Source organism: Colossoma macropomum, unplaced genomic scaffold, assembly GCF_904425465.1.
Source record: "Colossoma macropomum unplaced genomic scaffold, Colossoma_macropomum, whole genome shotgun sequence".
Classification (NCBI taxonomy): Eukaryota; Metazoa; Chordata; class Actinopteri; order Characiformes; family Serrasalmidae; genus Colossoma; species Colossoma macropomum.
In genome coordinates, this window is record NW_023494784.1 from 36,706,725 (window position 1) to 36,728,617 (window position 21,893).

The following is a 21,893-nucleotide window of genomic DNA, read 5'->3' on the forward strand; positions in this document are numbered from 1 at the left end:
ATCAGTCTTACAAAAACGAATTGTGGCTTTTTTGATGCATGAAACCACACAAATGTTGCAAGTTGGGGAAAAAATACAAAACATGTAGGTTCTAAAATAGTTTTTGGCTTCAATGTAAGGTTCTAGGAAAAACATCAAGTTGGTGTTAAGGTGTTACGTTATGTGGAAAGTTCTTTTGTGGTGGAAAAGAAGTTCTTTAAACTTTTAAGCTTCTTTTCACTCGCAAACCTCATTTACACTGAGCTAAAGGGTGTTATCTAAACTATAGGCCCTCTCTGATAATCTCTCTCTCTCTCTTGCTTAGTAAGGCAGCATGCTAAAGGCAAGTAGCCTGTATGGGCTGAGTATGCATAAACAAAGTGCCATACACAGGAAGTTTCATCACTTTTATTTCTTGAAATCAGGAGGAGGATATTAAATGTGTTGTTCATAAATCAAAAGTTAAAGATAAGATCTAACTGCAAATGAAATATCACAACTTAAATGAAATATGAGTGAAAAGCAGAACAGAAAAATCACCCTTTGTCCCAGTACTGTTTGAACCACCCCCCTCCACTTTACTCCATGCGCGCATGTTGCAAAAGCATCAGCTTTTGTAAATCTTCTGCCTACACAAAAACTGAGTGAAACCTGAGTGCAAAAAATGGTATGGTTTCATATTCCACTTGTTACTGCTTGCAGAAATTCAGCATATCACAATACAAGCTGCTAGTACTACGTATATGGCCTGCTGACTCAACGAACCAGCTAATTACAGAGCTAATCCGAGAAATATTCGCTGTTAGCAAGTTGGTTTGCTAACAAATGACCTTGTGTCTGTTTTTGTCATATTTCTTTTCTTTCTTTTTTTATTTAAAAATGCCAGTTGGCCCTTAGCATTGTGTGCAATTTTCATAATGTATGGACCAATAGAAATGGTCCAAAATTAATTGGAGAAAAGTCTTGTTACACTGACTGACATTAAAATTATGTTTTAAGCTGATGTAACAGATTTGGCAGTTGGCGCTCTCCTCTAAGCGTGTTTAACTGTCCAATGACGTTGCATTACTGGCAGTTCAAAAAGAGGTGTGGTGGTGCTTTGCATGACTTGGAGGAACTATTGTGTGACTGGGGGAGACCTAGCTAGTAGGTCAAACTACTCAATTGGGGAGAAAACTGTGAAAACGCCAAAAAAAGAGAAAACATTGTGTTTTGGCTTTTTCGTTTTCCTATGAAGTTACCACTTTTGAGACACTACAGCAACAATATGGAAGCTAGTGCATTAGCTAACTGAGGTTCAATATTCTTTAATAACCTTTTCTTTGCCATTGGGCTTGACTGTTTAGAATTTTGTCATTGCATGATTGATTTCAAGAGCTATCAAAATACCATCTTAATTTAAGGAACTATGTGGTTTTGGTTCTTGAAGATACCAGTGAGTAATATAGGAATATTCCATGAAAGGAGCCAGAAATGTTTTTATGGTGCTGCTTAAACAAATGTTTGGTTTCACTTGACCCACTTAATTTTAGAAGTGCAATTAATAGAGTAACCAGTTCAGGAGAAATTACAGATATTTTGTACACTGTGATGCTACTTTCAACCTCCACTCACATTACTTCACATGGTAACAAGTGATTTAACTGGTTTCATTTAACTCAAGTAAACACTTTGAAACATTTTAGTTTGGAAGCAAGATTTGGTATCAATTCAAACCTCAGAAACACTTCCATTCAACTTTTGCCCTCTTCTACTGCAACTTATCCCAATTATTGGATGGAGCTCCATCACTCCAGAGTATGCAGTTCCACTGTTCTACAGCCCAATGCTGGGGGGCTTTTTACCCCTCTAGCTGATGCTTGGCACTGAGCACGTTGACTCCAGACTCTTGTGTGGCTGCTCCAGAGCATCCCATTCTGTTGGCAAGGATTATACAAGCTGTACTTAAGCAACTGATGCCTATGTCACCTTAAAGTAGCTAAATTCACTAACTAGGAGTGTCTTGATACTTCTGGACAAAAAGTGTGTGTATATATTTGATATTCAGTACTGTGCAAAAGCCTTAGGCACCCAGCAAAAGGATTTACAACAATTTATCTTGGTTGTTTTTTTTTTTTCTGCTTATAAACAACAATGGAGCATTATAAAACATAAAGATTAATGTAATAAAGTGTAACAAGAATCTCATTTTCAAAAAAGTAGTTGGTATTCTGGAAGCTTGTTAGAAGGAATTTTGATACCAGGTTTTGATACGAGGCTCTGTGTTTACAGTAGGAGAGACTTTTACTGTAAATAAGTAATTGTTAGCTTAAAGATATGCACGTGTTATTTGTGTTATTCTGTGCAGGGCTGTGGGGTAGATAGTGCAGCATTAGTGCCTACCATCAGGAGAAAGTGTATAGCTAGAAGTAATCTGTCTACTCTCTCAGCCACTTCAGCTGCACGTAGCAGGGGTCCCCATGTTCAATAAAAGAGCATTTGCCTTTACAGCGCAGTGTTTTCCGTGTCTTCTTCTTCATTGATGCCACACTACTTTATTCTACTATTTTTTAAGTGGGTGAACTATAAAGTAAGTGAGAATTAACAGAAAATGTTATTTTTTAAAAAATAGTTTGCTGTAGAACTTGTGTTACTTCTTTTTACTTCAAAAAACAACAAAATTAGTTATTTGGATGGGGTGTCCAAACTTTTGCTTGCAACTGTAACATAACTACTTATCATGTTAATGTTGTTTGTTCTGAGTGAATAAATGCTTACTGTCCAGTTAAATAGCTTTTGAAATATATGATTTTGCACAGCACTGTATAGTGTGGACATATATGACATGCAGTGTGTGTTATACATAAACCCAATGTCTATATATATATTATATACACACACACACACACACACACATTATCTAAGCCACTTATCTTACTGGGTCACAGGTGGGTGCTGGAGCCTATCCCAGCAGTCATTGGGTGAAAAGCAGGAAACACCCTGGACAGGTTGCCAGTCAATCGCAGGGCACACAGACATATACAATCACACACACACACACACACACACACACACACACACACACACTCACATCCATGGGCCAATTTAGCCAGCAATTTAGCCATGTCCAATTTGCCTGCACACCAAAAAAGTTGGGGTGCTGTGCAATATGTAAATAAAAATGTTAATACCAGCAACATGTTTTAAAAAAGTTGGGACAGAGGCATTAAAAGACTGGTAAATTTGTGTAATGCTAAAAAAACGCCTGGTGGAACATCTCACAACTAATTAGGTTAATTGGTAACAGGTCAGTAACATGATAGGGTATAAAAGTTCATCACTGTATCCACAAATGCAAGTTAAAACTCCACCATGCAAAGAAGAAACCATATATAAACAGATCCAGAAACACCGCTGCTTTCTCTGGGCCTGAGATCATTCAAGATGGACTGAGGCGAAGTGGAAAAGTATCCTGTGGTCTAATGAATCAAAATTTAAAATTCTTTTTTGGAAATCATGGACTCCATGTTCTCCGGGCTAAAGAGAAGAGGGACCAGCTTTTCACCAGTTCCAGTTCTAAAGATTTACCAGCACAGTTCTAATGCCAGCACCCGTGACAGTATGGGGGTGCATTAGTGCACATGGCATGGGGGACTTACACATCTGTGAAGGCACCATTAATGCTGAACGATATGTACAGATTTTGGAGCAACACATGCTGCCATCCAGATGGCGTCTTTTTCAGGGAAGGCCTAGCTTATTTCAGCAAGACAATGTCAAACCAAATTCTACATGTATTACAACAGTATGGCTCCATAGTAAAGAAGTCTGGATGCTAAACTGGCCTGACTGCAGTCCAGACCTGTCACCCATGAAAATATTTGGCACATTATAAAACAAAAAAATTGACAAAGGAGACCCTGAACTGTTAAGCACCTGAAATACTATATCATGCAAGAATGGGGAAACATTTTACTTTCAAAACTACAGCAGTCAGTCTCCTCAGTTCCCAAACACTTACAGAGTGTCGTTAAAAGAAGAGGTGATGAAACACAGTGGTAAACGTGCCCCTGTTTGAACTTTTTTTGAAACATGTTGCTGGCATCAAAAAGAAAATTCCTCAGTTTCAACAAGTATGATATGTTGTCTTTTTTTTTTCAATTAAATAGTACAACATTCAATTAAATATACATTGCATTCTGTTTTTATTCACAATTAGCACTGCATCCCAACTTTTTTGGAATCAGGGTTGCATATGTGTGTATATACATGCATATATATATATATATATATATATATATATATATATATATATATATATATATATATATATGTATGTGTGTGTATATATAATTAATATTATGGTATAAATATAACATTGTAACATTTCAAAAACATCAGAAAGAGAGAGAGAGAGAGAGAGAGTGGGAGCACTGCACTTAGGAAAATGTTCATGTGACAGTCGTGGTTTAGTGTGCAGGAAGTCGACATTGTCATAGACAGGAGCTGTATGAGAAATGCAATAAAGAAATGGAGGGGTGTATCACAGGACACGTCACAGTGCTGAAGGTGGCAAAAGCTCAAAGAACAAACAAGCCAGACTCAGAAGGACAGAGACAGAGGGACGCTGCCACGCCGTGAAGTTTAAAAGAGCTTTAGCTTCAGTGTTTAAGCCTTGCTGAGATTGTCTGAGGCTCTAGAACAGGAGACAAGAGCCAGGGCGAAAGACCTGCGTGACACTGACTCTTCTGACAGCACCATCACAGTGAGCACTTCAGAAGCGTGTCGGGTTCAGAGGAGGGAAACGGGCCATACATGAGGCGCTGACATCAAGAAGTTCAGTACAGACCAAAAAAGGACTAGAAAGGTGAAGAAAAATGAGAGATATCAGCGCCATGGAGAATAAGTGGATGTTGAGAGCCGTGTTTGTTCTGGCTGTCTGTCTCACAAGAAATCTCACATCAGGTTTGTTCATCTTGTTTTCTCTGCACCCAGTTTACCTTGGTTTTCATACACTAGGCACACAGTTTAAAACAATGAACGCTGAGGTTGTTTGAGTAAGATGCAATACTGTGCAAAAATCTTAGACATCTGAGAATATGACATGTAAAGCTTAGGCATTTAATTGTTTAAAAATACACTAACTGGAATAAACATTGGAATATGGAAAAAATAAATGGTGGTTCGATGTGTTAGCGTAACCATTTCTAGATCTCTCCTTAAGAAAGTCCAGTATTTACAGTTACCACCAATGCCATCCAATAGCTTATCTAAAAAATCCTTAATTAAGTTAAATCACATGCTTCTGATGAAAGTTCTGTGCAATGGCTTAACTACAGCGAGAAATCAGGAACCAAACTCAAACATTTTTGTTATATTTCACTGTATTCATGTTTATTTGCATTTATTCTAATGTTAGTGTTTTTACTGGCAGAGACACGCTTACTTCCGCGACTTCAGAAGATCCTAAGACTTTTGCACAGTACTATACATATCGAAATCTCCTAACTTCACTTTTTATATATTCACTATTTAAAAACATCAGCAACCATTTACATTGTCTGAGCTTTCCATAGTGAATGGACTAATAGATATGGTCCAAAATTACTTGGAATAAAATACAATTGCACAGTACAGCTGCATAGACACTTTCATGAACTTTTAATACTGTTAGTTGTTGGGAGCGGACTTTGCACAAAAAAAAAATACGAACTATCTGTGCTATATTATAAGTAATACCACTTTTATTAAAGAAATAAAAATGTGTTTTTTTAACTGAGTGTGTTATACGTCAGTCAAATTTTTTTCTCATTTTGAATGAACATACAGCATTTTGGAATAGAACTCCTCATATATGATCTCATTCCACCAGCCGTTCTTCACTGTGTCTTCATACTTGTATTTCAGCATTATTCCTTTTACTGAAAGCTTTTTTATAGTGCACTTGACTAAATTTGCACTAATCAATCTTTAATTTAGTGACTCCTAGGATAAATATATCAGTTGCAATAGACTGGAGACAAATAGACAAATCTGGGCGACATAGCAGAAAATATTAAGATATGTCACTATATTTATTTTTACATGAACATACAAAGACAAAGTAGTGCCACTTTTATAAAATACTGTCAAAACTATGAATGCCATTATTTTATTTAGCATTTCCCATACTGTGCTGCACTAAAACCAATTAAACAGGACTAATTTCACATTTTTTGACTAACATGCAGTTGGGAAGTGCTTTTTAAGTACTGGTGAAATCCACAATGTACAAGAATATTGTGACATATTGTGAGGTAATGTATCACGATAATGATAACTTAAATCATATTGCTCAGCCCAAAAATAAACTGAAAGTGTCATGTGAATCATTTCGCTTGAGACATGTGGCTGGATTTAAGAGAAATGATTTGCAGTTGTGGTTCATAAGAGGGACACCTGTTGGCATAGTTTCACCCACAATGGAAGGAAAATTTGCCATGAAACTCAGAGGGTAGTGCAGTGCGAGGAGGATGGCACAATGACAACTGTGGCACAGTTTCCTCACGTCTGTATACACAGAGGTGTTGGTGCACGTGTCTGTGTTACTTTCTGAGTAACAGCTACTGTGACACAGCTGTCTTCCTCCACGGGGGGATTCTCAGGGGGAACTTACTGAGGTTTCTTTTGTTTGCTGAGACCACCTTGAACGTGAAACTGAAAACATGAGTATGAAGAAGTAATTTGTGACCTCAAACCCAACAGCAGTGGAACATGGAATGAGATGACATTTTGATTATTGTAACTGTCAGTCTGATGGAAGCTTTATTTTTATGCTTTCATATTCTGTCAGTTGCAAGTTTTTTTTTCTGTTTTAGCATCTCAGCTTTCAGTTGTTCTGCAGAATGAATGGTTTCTCTCATCTTGAGTTGGCCGACTAACAAAGCTACCCTGACACAATCTAATGATTCCTATTTCCTATGACTAACATTCACACAATGTAACCTACTAGATATGAAACAAATGATGCTGCATGTATATTAACCTGTTACTAACCCTCTATGGACTGGTAACTCTCAGGACACGGTGACAGAACTTCTCTGGATTCTGACAAAACACCACACAGCCCTGATCCTACAACAGTAAAGCTTGAAGGTAATAAACAGAACTAACAGTATTAACATGTTAAAGAAAACTGAGCTGTTAGCACTTCTGAAACATCTGTTATATGTGTAGTAAACTGTATGTTGCATATTTTATGTCAGATCCTAATGTGCTATTTTCTGGTTAACGGGAAGTGACACATTTCCTTTTGCACATTTGTGCCAAGGGATAAGACCAGTCTAGTATAGAAAGGAAAGATACATCTCCAAGTGTGTGCATGTGATGAGTCATGTAGAAGATTAAGAATGTTGTACAAGACAGAATGTGTGTCTAAAATGATAATAATATACAGTAATGTGTGTGTGTGTGTGTGTGTGTATGTGTGTGTATGTGTGTATAATAGCTGTTATCTGCAATTATTTTTAGATTTTCATTATTTCTTAAAACAAGTAAAAGTATTTGCCAATGTAGTTAGATAACTTCACTTAATAATTTAAGTAAAAAGGCTAGTAATAAGTTATATGATAAATAAGAAATATTCTTCCAACTCTCTCGAAATGAGAAATATTAGATATATCAACTAGATTTAAAATTTCACTTAGCAAGATATATTTTTTATGCAGTGTAGATGGTCGTGACACTCAGTAGCCCAGAGCTTAAACTAACTTAAAAATGAGCATTTAGGGGGTGCCATTCCTGTCTTCTGCCCAGGGCCCCAGAATCACTAAATCTGCCCCTGTTTTAAATTATTTGAATGTTACAGTGTTTTTACTGGCTAAGATAAATAGTTTTTCAATTTTCAAGAATTTCAAAGATTTTGCACAGAACTGAGATCAAAATGTTAGGAAAAATGTTGCTGAGCTTGACTGCCATATTTTAAATTAATTTTAGAGTAAGTCATGTTAAATTATGTTTAATAATTCTTACAGGTTTCAGGAATGAGAGCTTTGAAGTGGGCAGCAGGGTCACTTTACTCTGCACCAACACAAAGATAGCATGGAGTGAGATGATTTATGTCATCTGGAAAATCAGCACACAAGAGAAGAACTGCAGCATTGCTGTGGCCAGAAATGACTCCAATTTTGACACGTGCCAAGATGGAAAGAAGATTAATATTAGTAAAGGTGGAGACTACAGTCTGATCATCCCTCACTTTTCCATTAAAGATGAAGGAAATTACACCTGTGATGTGTCCTACCATGCGGGGGGCTACGTGGAAAACATATATGTGTCTGCATGGGGTAAGCTCAATGCCATTTTACATGAAGAACCCACTGCTGTGGGCTTGTGAGGCTTCAGGCCAAGTGCTTACATGCTCTGAGCATGTAAAATGGCTTTACTTTGAAGCCTACGTTGAGATTTAGCTTCACAAATAATCTGTCTGTGAATGAGCCCTTTTACTATTCTAGGAATGAATATCACTCATGTTTTGTTGCAATAGGCTTTGCTTCCTTGTTTTTTGGGGACCCAGAGAGCCAATGATGGCAGTGTAAAAATGATAAATTTATTTTTCCACTTCATATTGTTGCTTTCTTTCTTTTGATTTAATTTAAACCCAGTACACAGAAAAAGACTGAAGCCATAACCCTCCTTTTTGTGACAAAGTAGGTAAGAAAACATACAGTGGCATGCAAAAGTTTGAATACTTTTAGTTAAATTACATATTTTGTTTAATTTAACAAATTAAACAAAATAACATCCTCTACAGGGAACATGTTGCATTTTTCTAAAAACTTTTGTGCGGTGCTGTTTCCATTGACTTTCTATTTCCTGCATTAATGTCTTTTGGCTGGGTGTCCAAACTTTTGCATACAACTGTATCATATTTTTGTTAATTTGTGATGGATTTTTTTGGAAAAATAGCTCACACAGCCCCAAGTGCAACACAGCCAGTACATGATATTAACATATATTAGGAGAATATCATTGATATCATGTCTTAACATATCTTTTGACCTTTAGATTAGATGATCACCTCATGCCAGAAAGTCCATATTTGTCTGATAAAATGTCTCTTTTTCTGCCATTAGTGCAACCAAAGATGGCTGGCTGGCTGGAAACTAAAGGTGGCCACACTTTTGCCATCTGCGAAGTTCAGAGTTTACCAGAAGCTTCTATCCTATGGGAACCTCTGTCGAACTCCTCTTTACCTGAGACAAACTCATCCAGAGAAGCTAGTGGAATTTTCATAGTCACGAGCCGGTTACAGCTGCCTCGAAATGCCTTTGACAAAAACCTGACCTGTGTAGCTGCCAGCCACTCCAAGTGGCCAGAGACTCGATTCACCATCTTTACAGGCAACGGTAGGCACTTAGATTGTCTAATGCACCTGAAAGGCACTGGCAGCATCTTGAAGAAATACACGAGCTAGACAGTCTGACTGGGGCTGTAGTGATTAGCATTTTTTATGTGATGATTTCTAGGGATGGACCAATTTTGGAATTATAGGGCAATGTCAATACAAAATACTTATCATGTATGTACAGTCTAATGTGAAGGTTTGAATACTCCTGGTCAAATTACATGTTTTTTTTTGACTTTCTTAATCACAATATATTAACAAACATCTGCAGAGCACATTTAAACCTTTTTTTTGCTTTTCTGCAAATTAGTGAGCAATTTCTAGTTATTTGATGAGTTTAACATGTTAAAAAATGAAAATAAAATATAAAAATAGAAACTCAAAATCCTGTGCTATAACTTTTGCACAGGCCACATTTATGCTTTGTGTTTTGTGTGTCAAGTTCATCAAATAAACAGTAATCGTGCATTAAAATGTGTAGAAGTGTGCTCTGTAAAGAATGTGGTAACTTATTTTCAGTTAGAAAATCAACATAAACGTCATTTAACCAGGATACTCAAACTTTTGCATGTGACTGTATCTGCAAGTGCAGACAGTACAGAGTCATTTGCCATTTTTTTCTATGAGGTTACAAGGGTCTTCAAGGGTTACAAGGGTTTTCTAAAGGGTTCTATAGTGATACAAATAAATAAAATGCAGATATTCTGCAAATATCAGTTTGAAGTACAGGTCAAATGTAATCTGTCAGATGCCAATATTTTTTTTAAAAGAAACATCTGCTGATACTGATATGATTCCACTGTGATGATGTCACTGTGCATCCCTAATCATTTAATTCCTCATAGTTTCTTAATACTCACCCAATTTGACTGACTCTGTCTCTCTTTAGATCACTTTGCCAGGATTTACAGTCAGCTGAAAGTTGGCCATGAACATAATGCTGCTGTTTTATCATTAGCATGTTTTAGTTAGTACCGTCACGTATCAGCTTTCATCACTGATTTTGTTTAGTCTGTACACTGAAACAGACTGACTATTGTTTTTAACACACTCTTACACAGTTCAAATCAAATGAGCAGTCTATGTGAATGTTACTTGTAGCTTTTCATAAAACCTTGTTTATAAAATTAATTTAAAATCACCCTTAATGAAAAAGAGACCTGTACGATAAAGTATAGTTTGTTACCTCCTGACAGAATAGTTTAAAGTTTATTTTAAAAAGCTGCTAAAGTTTGTACTGAACACTAGTGGCTTTTGATGAATGATCTCCTTTCACACCCAATCTGGGACAGTCCCTACTCCAGTCTGTAAGATTTACTTATGCAACAGGAGCTTTCTGTATTAATATTTCACCTCCTGTCATATGTGCTGTCTTGCCAGACAATCCTGTTAAATGGCCTTTTATTCTTCTGGGCGTTTGTGCCACCTGCTCCATCGTGACTCTCCTGACTGGTCTCTACATCATGCGGGAAAAACTTGGACGGTTAAGGTAGGATGCTTTCTGAAGACTGATATTAGAAGATGGTCACATTTTATTTTTCCTATAGATTTTCTACAGAAGCTTTAATTGTTAACAAACTTGATTTTCAACGGGGTTAATGACGGGTTTAGATTTTGGGTCAAAGTTAAAGTTGGGGTTAGGTTTAGATTTATATTTAATAGAATCTATTACATTCTACTTAAGGTTAATTTGCAATTAATACACTGTTAAAGTTTAGAATCACTTATATTAATAATAGATATTCAATAATGACATACAATAGAGTTTACATTGAAATGATCTAAACTTAATTTGTCAAGGCAAATAAAAAAGGCAAAAAATTAGTGTTTTAACATTTTATTTTTTTTTATTACACACTTCTGTAACCTAAGAATAGCTCAGCCAGTTTGCATTGAAGTCCCCGTAGTTACTGAATAATAAGCTGTATTATGTAATAAGCCTGGGATTTTAAGGGGCTATTTTCAATAAGTTCAGGCTGTCATTTTTAATTCAGTTAGCTCAAATAATAAATTAACACTGTCTTAAATTCTGCCAATTAATCCGAACTTCAATTTAGAATAGTAGTAGCAAAGTAGCAAGTTTTTTAACCTTTTAAAGTTGAAACATTTTTACAGTGATTAAAAAATATACTTTAATGATCAATTTACAGTATTTACTTGTCCTAAAAAAAACTATTAATGGCTATTTTATCAAGATTTGGTCACTGCTTTTTGAGACTGAGGCATTCTGGATAAGTAAATTCTCAATACTATACAGCATTCTCCATTATTATGAAATCATCGACAGCTCTGTTTATCAAAAAATGCTTAAATTTTCTAAATCCTACAATTTTTGAAACCTCTGAAAGATTAGCTTCATATTAGTCTCTTGTATATGTGCATCTGAACGAAATTTGTTCTATATTATTCAAGGCAGTGATTCCAACATTTTCAAAAACACTGGTTTGTAGCTAAATGCTAGTTAAATGTTGTAGCTAAATGTTAGTTAAAGGCAGCGAGTCAGTATCTACCAAGCATCTACGGTGGACTCCTAAAATCATACGCAACCTGTTTTTCTTTCTGTAGGAAGTAACAACTTTTGTGTAAAAAGACAATGGTCACTGGTGCATTAGTCATTTTTTGATACCTTTCCATTGTGTTTTATGGGCTTCGTTTATAAACTGCTCATAAATATGATTTATATAGTGTAACAACTATTAACACAATAAGCTCATTCATGACGAAATGAATTAATGTCATATAAAATTTTTTTTCTCTGTTTTAAATGTGGGAAGCTATAGAATTTGTGCACAGTTTTGTCTAGTAAACATAGCATTTACAAAGCCTCATACAGGCATATGCAAAAGTTTGAAAATCCCCATCAAATTACATATTTAGTTGATTTTTGAAGTGAAAATAAGAACATATGAAATTTTACTGCACAATTTCTGTTTTTATGTATTAACCATAAAATTTGCCATAACTGGCATAGGTCACATATAATGTGTTTTTCCCTCAATATGTTAAATTCAGCAAATAAACAGTAATTGTGCATTTAAATGTGCAACATGGAACAACTTTAATGTTATGCCATAAGTCATATTAAAATAAAGCGATTTAATCGGCCACCTTACAGAAAGGGGTCTTTTTCTAGACTAGTCCGGTCCTGGACTGAACTTCAAGTGTTAAATTTACTTTAGAAATCATTACTGAATGTACTAAAAAACAGAAGCTGATATGTAACTGAGGATTAAACATTTTGGTTTTAGCCGAAAAATTTTAAAAGTATTTCAGCAAGATTAATATTTATTTTATACAAGCAACCGACACATCTCTGCTACAAATAAAAACAATCTTTATTTTCTGGATCTACCATATATGAATGATTCAGTCAAAAGTAGAGTGAATGCAAACGCAACAGCTAACCTCATATGCAGACTGAACGAGCTAGTTGTGACAGCCACTAAAAAGACTGTTGAATTGATGCAATTAATTCAACCTGAATACATGAGAATTCAGCATATTCATCATAATAAATACCATATGTGAAAAGATAGTGTCTCAAATGTGGCAAATGTTTTAGAAAAAAATACTAGAAAAAGAAATACTAGAACAATAAAAATGAAATAATGTTTACATTAATTCTTAAAACGGTTTTTGATAATCTGTGCATAAAAACTTCCAAACAATTGTTGAATATATTTGGGGGATATTAACTCATTTTTTTACTATGAGAGGTTTAATTGTAACTGTATTAAAACTAACCTCGCCATGCCAGCTCTCACTGTGAGTTATTTACATGCTTCATACAGTCACATGCAAAAGTTTGAATATCCCCCATCAAACTACGTTTTGTTGATTTTTGAAGTGAAAATCAGAACATATCCTCAACAGATGACACACTTAAACATAGAATTGTTTCTGGAAATTTTACCGCACAATTTCTATTTTTATATATTAATCATAAAGAAGGTCACATCTGAGTTTTCCCCCCAGTATGTTAAATTCAGCAAACTAACAGGAAATTATGCATTTTAAATTGTGCAAAACACAATTAATTTAACCTGAATATTTGAGAATTCAGCATACTCATCATAATAAGCATGATTTGTGAAGAGATGTTGAATATATATGGAGAATATGGACCCTCATTTTTTACTTTGGGAGGTTTAGTTGTAACTGTATTAAAACTAACCTCGCCATGCCAGCTCTCATTATGAGTTATCGATAAGCTTCATATACAATTTCTAAAAATATATGGGGGATATGGACACTCATTTTTTACTTTAGGAGGTTTAGTTGTAACTGTATTAAAACTACCCTCGCCATGCTAGCTCTCACTGTAAGTTATTTATGAGCTTCACAGACAATTGTTGAATATATATGGGGGATGTGGACTCTTTTGTTTCAGCATATTCATCATAATAAATAAAATTTGTGAAAAGATAGTGTCTCAAATGTGGCAAATGTTTTAGAAAAAGAAATATTAAAACAATAAAAATGAAATAACGTTTACATTCATTCTTAAAACGGTTTTTGATAATCTGTGCATAAAAACTTCCAAACTTCCAATGTTCTATGAAGCTCATAAATAACTTACAGTGAGAACTAGCATGGCAAGGGTAGTTTTAATACAGTTACAACTAAACCTTCTAAAGTAAAAAAAAATGAGTGTCCATATTCCCAATATATTTTTAAAAATTGTTATAACTGTATTAAAACTAACCTCGCCATGCTAGCTCTCACAGTGAGTTTAAATGCTTTAAATGTTGCTATGTTACAGCTACCTAGATGGAGATGAAAACAATATAGGAGTGAATTCTAAGACCCAATAATGAAAAAAAAACGTGTCAAAAAATAATCTTTAGGGTGAATCTATGGTTTTATGAAAACATGATGTTCTACTTGGACCTATTCAACTGCATGAAGTATCCACGTTACATTTTACCCCCATTCTCCCTTATCTGAGCCTTGTTTCTTTAGACAAACAGCATTGGTGTCTCTAATTTATTATGCTGTTTTTGATTTGCAGTGTGTTTAAAAAGATTTGCTGCTCATCCCAAATCTCCCAACCATCAAAAGAGGAAAAAACTCCACAGGTAAAGAACATTGTTTTGTGATAGTGTCATTTCTTCTTCAAAGACTCATTTTAATAACTTTCTTTAATGTGTAAGTTTGGATGCGGTGTAACAATGTCGATGAATCTCTTGGTTCAGCCTCGTGACACTGAAGAAGTGGAACCCTACGCCAGTTACGTGCAAAGAGTGAACTCCATCTACAACTCCTCTGCTGATCTCTTCAACGCTTGAACCACATTTAGACACATGCATGGACACGCAAACCCACACAGTTTGATGAGATTGCAGATTATGGCAAACATGAACACAATGCAGAGTGGAGTGAGTTTTGCACATGACAAATGCAACACTCATCACTGCACACCTACTCTGTGGACAAAAGTGTGTGCTAATACAGCTGGAAACAAAGGCTAATGAAACCCCTTCAAAAAACCAGCCTTCAACAAACAGACGCTGATGAGAGAAACACAAACCAGAGTGAGTCAAAGCAAGAGAAGGAGTGGAAAGTGAGGGATTCGCCATGTCTTCATGATATGAAGACTCTGCATGACTGAAGTGAGCAGTGCTTCTGTTGCTCAAACTACGTCCAAACTAATCCACCAAGCTTCACAGATCACAGGCCTAAAAGAGACTTAATGCAGAGGGGCCTTCAAGACTCTAAGGAAGGTTTCTTTTGACGTGGCCTTGATTTCCAGCTGACTGTATCTCATCCACTGATAGAGCTGGAGTGGAGTGAGGAATGTTTCAGTGAATCAAATAATCACAGAGACTTGACAATAAGGGATTTATTGCTCTTTTCTCCATGAGAGATGTGTGCCAGTCTCACTTCCCTCACTTCCATTGTGATTTCAGTTTTGGAGCTCTTCACTGTATATAGTATATTCAAAAATCCCACAGTGGCACAATATATATTCTGCATATATTTGGAACAATGTATTACACCAATGTACTCCAGAACTGCTGTCAGAGACCACCCTTCATTTATTTTTTCATTTCCAGTCAAAAGGGCCATTAGGTTGAAGTTATTCTGGGCATGAGGAAAAGGCAGAAAATTTCAAAAGAAGCCACAGCAAAAAAAAATTAATATTACATTGTTTCAGTATTTAATGTGTCCATTCTGTACCATTACAGCAGCTTCCATTCTCTTTTCATGAGACTTTCAATTTATCAGAGTAATCTGCAGGAATATTTTTTCACTAATTTTTCTAAGTTCAGTCTTAGAAGTTTGTTGCATTTTCTGCTTCTAACGATCCAAATAATCCCAAACACATTCAGTGATGACGAGGTCTGGACTCTGGGGTAGTCAGTCCATTGTTCTGAGAACACCAGCAGAGCTTCATTTTCTCCTTTCTCTCAAAGATTAAAGCATTAAGTACTGTTTACCTAATGGGGACAGTTTTGGTGATCTACCAGGTCTTGTACGCTTCTTAGGAGTACCACTGTCTCTTTATCTTTTGAACATTTAGTGAAGTCCAGTTTTTGGAAACTATGTTTTTACTTATTTTCCTTTGGCTTTTATTTTCTTTGTGTGGATTATCTTATATCTAATCACCCCAGAAAATCTCCTGTAAAATGAATAATTAACTTGAATAACTTCGCCTTTTTACTGTAATGAAGAGTGGTCACTGACTTTTGCACAGTACTGTCTGTAAGACCTTATTTAGATTAATCTCTTCTTTTCTTCCATAAGCCAGAATAAAACACTGTACATTATTTAAAAAGTTGCTCTGTTTAATTTTCTTCAGTTTTGATCAATTCCATGCCAAATTAATTCAACTTCTTTGAGTCAAGTGGAATTTAAATGTGATAAACAAGTGATTTATATGCGATAAGACATTTTTCAGTTTGCAGGGTTTTTTTCTTTTTTTTCCCTCTGTGGGTTTCATTTGACATCCTTCCTCTGACTATACCCCCCCTGAACATCACGTGGTGCATCACCGTTTGCACAGTACGAGGGCTTTTTTTTATAGTCACTGTAACAAACATGCTAAACAAGAAAAAAAGAAGAAGCTTGATGTAAATTTACAGTCAGTAACCTACACCTACACTGTGCACCCTGAACGAACCTGCATAAATTAATAAATGATTGCATATAGTAACAAACAAACAATAAATAAATAGAAGAAATAAGGCTTATAACATGAATCATTATCACCTCCTTAGGCAGTGATTTGCAGAAAGTATAAAGTCAGAAGCATCAAGGACTTTGTTTGCATTTGTTTTTTCTGTTTTTAACCATTTATTTTTATTGTGATTTGACTGGTTTTACTATATTAGACATCTGACTGGTGCTAATTTCATTAGTTCATCAGTTTCATTCATTAGTTGCTGGTGTTGTGGTCAAGCCTATTTAAGGTGAGCCCGAGGCAAGACTGAGACTTTGTGATAGATGAGACTGAGTCAAGCCTGAGACTAGATTAAGATTTTTCTCGGTATATAAAAATAAAAAGAAAAAAGAGAAAAGACTGAAGTTAATTTGTGGTTCATTGTACATTCATTATCTTTCATTACTATGGACATTAATTTCAAATTTATTTATTTCTAATTATATTTTATATTTTATTTGGTAAACCGTAACATTAAACAACATATAGCCTAAATTCATTATTCAGTATTATTACATAATAGTCTTAGTCCAACTTTGCACTATAACTTCTGGAAGTAAATGATGGTTAAGGTCATTCTCTGTCTTCTCTGAAAATAACTCAGAATCACCACCTAAAGACAACTGAATATAAACTAAACAACACACATACTTTTGTATTCTTAAATGAAAACAATATCATTCTGATCTGTCTTCACAGGATCCCTGGATTTTGGAACCAGTCAACATCAACAAACAAAGTATACCCAATTAGGCATCATGGAAGAGGCACTAATTAGATCCTGAGCCGGTTCAGGTTCCAGTTACCTCAGACTGTTAATTTAAACGGTCTTGAGACAGAGGCTGAACTCAAACACTACAACACTATTTGTTTCATTATTAAAACCCAATTATCAGCTCTTTATTTAACAGGTAAGCAAATTCTTACCTTCTTAATAGCATTTCTATTTAAAACCAAATATTTACTGTTAGTGTGAAGACCAGGGATGAATAATGGTCTCACAAGACCAATTTCAATTTCAACTTTTTGGCTCAGTTTAACATGCGCAGAGATGTGTTCTCTGTAGAGGATGTGTGATTTTCTCTCAGACACTATGTGGGGCATGGTTTGAGATGAGGGGCCTTTATTTGACAATCACATATTCAGGTTATTTATTAATCTAATTTTTTATCTACAGCAAACTGACCCTGTCTTTGAGCTGCCCTGGTGTTTGTGGTCAAAGGCTTCCCATGACTGGTGGCAGGGTTTTAGTCGTCCCACTGGCCCAATCAGTAATTCAAAGATTAGCATCAAATAATTCTAGGTGTCAAGGTCCCCAGCAGCATTGCACGGCTGAAGTAATGAAATAGCACTGGAAATTTTTCTCCTGGCTCATTTCTGTTACACTAGGTCTGACTTACTCTGGCTGGGTGGTGAAACATTAAAACCGGAAGAGTTTGAAGCCTCGTAGTGTTGATGCCTCAGGTGCTCATCTTCCCCTTTCTTTTAAATGAATCAAGCTAGAAGGGGCAAGAGTGGAAACTCAGGGGCGAGCGCGTGTTTCTCACTCACTGTCATAGGAAACAAAAGATCAGATTAGTGTCAGATGTCGCTTTGACACACCCTCGCTGGAGCAGCCAGTGGAACCATACCTCACCTTTTGATATGATTATCTTGCGAACTTGGGATTCCCCAGAATTTATAGCTGAAAGGTGCCCTCTTTTGATCTACTTTTAGAGCCTGGGGTGTTGTGCTGAGCAGTAGAGGCGGTTTGTGTTTCATTATGATGCCTCAGATGAGCCATGAGCAAGTGGCTCCATCTACAGGAGGATTATGATACTGTTTTTGTTAAAGAGAGCATAGATTATAGTATTAATAACAAAGAACACAGACGTTATGACATACTTTACAGTGCTGTGAAAAAATAACCTGATTTCTTCTATTTTTGCTAGTTTGTCACATTTAAATGTTTCAGATCATTCAGCTAATTATAAGATAAAGACAACACGAGTAAATACAAAATACATCAGTGTGGAGGAATTTTGGCTCGCTCTTCTTCGCAGAATTGTTTTAATTCAGCTACACTGGCGGGTGTTCAAGCACGAACAGCCCGTTTAAGGTTTCGCCACAGCATCTCAATGGGATTCAAGTCAGGACAAGTCAAGTCTCAGCCGCTCCAAAACCTTAATTTTGTTACCTTTGAGCCATTCAGAGGTGGACTTGCTTGTGTGCTTTGGATCGTTGCCCTCCTGCATAACCCAACTGGGCTTGAGCTTTAGGGCATGAACTGACAGGCGGACATTCTCCTTCAGGATTTTCTGACAGAGAGCAGAATTCATGGTTCCATCAATTACGATAAGTCATCAGGTCCTGAAGAAGCAAATGCAGCCCCAGACCATCACACTACCACCACGTTTGACTGTTGGTATGATCGTCTTATGGTGGAATGCAGTGTTAGCTTTACGCCAGAGATAACAGGACCCATGTCTTCCAAAAAGTTCCACCTTTGACTTATCAGTTCACAGAATGTTATCCCAAATGTCTTAGGGGGTCATCTAGCTGTTTTTTGGCAAATGCAAGACATGCCTTATTTGCCCAATGTCTTTCTCATTGTGGAATTGTGTACATTGATCTTAACTGAGACAAGTGAGGCCTGTAGTTCTTTTAGATGTTTGTCTGGGTTCTATCGTGACCTCCTGGATGAGCCATCAATGCACTCTTGGTGAAATTTTGGTAGGCCGGCCCCTCCTGGGAAGGGTTCTAAGTTTTCTCCATTTGTTGATTGTGGCTGCCAATGTGGCTCGCTGGATTTGAATCTTTTTAGAACGTGGCATCATGTGCTGTGTTTTGAGACCTTCTAGTCTGCTTCACATTGCCAGAAAGGTTCTACTCAAGTGATGTTTAGATTCAACAGGTCTGGCAGTAATCATGCCTGGGTGTGGCTAGTGAAATTGACCCCAGTAGTCAATTAAAAATTTGGTAAACTGGTTGATTTAGTAGATAAGGGGACAAGGTAGGGCTGAACAGCATTTTTCCCTCAATAAATGAAAAAATTATTTTAATAACAGCATTTTGTGTTGACTTGAATCATTAAATATTAAAATTAGTTTGGTGATCTGAAACATTTAATATGTAGATAAATAGATGATTGGCTTTAAATAATGTGCTTAGATGCCCAAGACCTTTGCACAGTATTATTCATATAACTGAAAACAAAAACAAGCCTCTATCAATGATGCCGTGTTTGACCTTGCATCACCTAGCTTGGTGGCAGGAAGTTGAAGCTTGGAATTGCGTAACTTTTAAATTATGTGCGCTCAAGCTACAAAATGTGAAAAACACAGTATTGTTAGCAACAAGCTAGCTTGGTGAAATGACTTTAACGTTCATAATGTATTTCTCTTCTCGAAACTCAGTGAACTTCAGGGTCAGTGTTACTAACTACTGTGTCTGTAGGCTGATTTAAAGAAAATCTAATTTTAAAGTAAATAACTTGTTTGACGTCATATGCTGAACTTGGAGTTGAGAACACCATCCCAACTTTCTAAATAGGGGTTCCAAATCAATGAGATTTACTTTTATGCACCTACTGCCACTTTAACTTGTCCATCCTTTCAAGTTACAGCTGTGTCCTCCCACCACAACTGTTCATAAAGGAATCGCTGACATTCTGTTCCCCCTCAGAGAGACACTAACATTCACACAAGCAGCTACCTAATCTCACTTGAGCTGCCTGTGAATTTCTTTCTCACATGCATTTCTGAGGAGATTAGATATAGGATAATCCACTTGCATAAGGAAGAGGAAAGTTCAAAAGTTCAAAAAATTACTAAAAATGATTTCATGACTGACACTGACCTGAATTTATAAAGATTTATTCCAACAAGTATCAGTTCTCACAAAGACTGGTTTTGTCACCTTTAATGCCAAGTTGAGATAAATTTTATCTGTGTTAGGTGATGTCATAACACCGTCTGGGGTGAAATGACACTATGAAGCGTTGAGACAACTGATATCTTTGTGCCGTTGTATTCATTTTCAGTTCTCCTGTTCACAATGGTGTCTATTTTACATTTCGCAGTTTTTAAAATACCTCATACAACTCACACTGTACATTTTAATGTTAGATGCTGCATTGCTTTCTAGAGTTGCCAGATCCTGGCAACATTCCTAACCCAAGCACTTTCCGAAGGCTGCATAAAATTGAGCAGCCTTTATGATGCTTCTTGAAATCTGCCTTTATGTAGGTTTGTAGGTGTCATTTGTAATGAAAGGCAAATGCTTGGTACAGAATGTTTTTCTTGTTCACTTAACTTTTGTACATTTTTAGTTATAATAACTGACATTTTTTGTCAATGCTAAAAGAAATATTTAGTTGAGCTAAGAGAACATTTGTCGTACTAAGACGTACAGCTAGTCTTGAGCAAAGCTCTTTGAGTTGTACTAACTTTTCTTTCTTTGTTGAACAAAGAAAATATAGTTTATGTAACCATTACATTCTCATTCTTTAAACAAAGCTTTCTGATGTTGAGTTAACTAAAAATACTTATTAGAAATCAGTGCTAAGAAATATAAGTTGTCATGAAACTTGTTGTCAAGTGTCAAGCTCTACAGTAAAACTGTCAATGTGTAAAGAAACAGAAGAGGTAGTACAACACAGGTGAACATAACTGAGCAATCAATAATCTGCCACAGTTCTAAGAAAATAATGTCATACATTAAGCCATTAAGTATTGTATCATGTCTTGTAAATGCAATACATCTTACAGCTCACCTGTGCTCACCGGTATTGATTCTAAACAACTTCAAATTCAAACAAAATGAGTGGAATAACAATTACATAAGTTACATAAGCAAGGAAACAATTACTATGGTGTTTACCAAAAAATTACAAACTCAATTGGTGAGTGCAGTACACCGCTGTACTTGATTATGTGTATACACTCACTGGCCACTTAATTTATGTACAGCTACCTTGTATGTATGTCCATTTTCCATTTAATCTGGTCCATTTAATGTATAGGTGCACTTTGTAGTCCTGCAATTTCAGACTGTAGTTGATCTGTTTCTCTGTATAATTCGTTAACACTCTTACCTCGTTCATCAATATTTAGGACCCCAACCAGGACCACCACAAAGCAGGTATTATTATTATTTCGTTCTCAGCACTGCAGTGACCATGGCATGGTAGTATGTGTGATACTGGTACTAGTGTATCAGATACAGCAATGCTTTAAACACTTCAGAGTCACTGCTGGAGTGAGAATAGCAAAAAAATAAATAAATAAATAAATAAAGCCAACAGCGTCCAATGACCACTGATGAAGGATTAGAGGATGACCAACACAAACTGTGCAGCAACAGATGAGCTATCATCTCTGACTTTACATCTGCAAGGTGGTTGGTTCA

The 21,893-nt window shown here is 36.1% G+C and overlaps 1 protein-coding gene across 2 annotated transcripts; it reads left to right on the plus strand.

The window, feature by feature from the left end:
• The first annotated feature begins 4,496 nt into the window (after nt 1-4,496).
• LOC118808244 (cell surface glycoprotein CD200 receptor 1-B-like) lies at nt 4,497-15,655 on the plus strand. Of its 2 annotated transcripts, XM_036570781.1 has the most exons (7): nt 4,497-4,923; nt 7,018-7,092; nt 7,971-8,282; nt 9,072-9,344; nt 10,724-10,832; nt 14,355-14,421; nt 14,539-15,655. In XM_036570781.1, the coding sequence occupies exons 1-7, from the start codon at nt 4,836-4,838 to the stop codon at nt 14,629-14,631; spliced, it is 1,017 nt and encodes a 338-aa protein (XP_036426674.1). In that variant the 5' UTR covers nt 4,497-4,835; the 3' UTR covers nt 14,632-15,655. The 2 variants fall into 2 exon arrangements, with proteins under 2 accessions (XP_036426674.1, XP_036426682.1); XM_036570789.1 differs by lacking the exon at nt 7,018-7,092.
• Nucleotides 15,656-21,893: the final 6,238 nt, after the last annotated feature.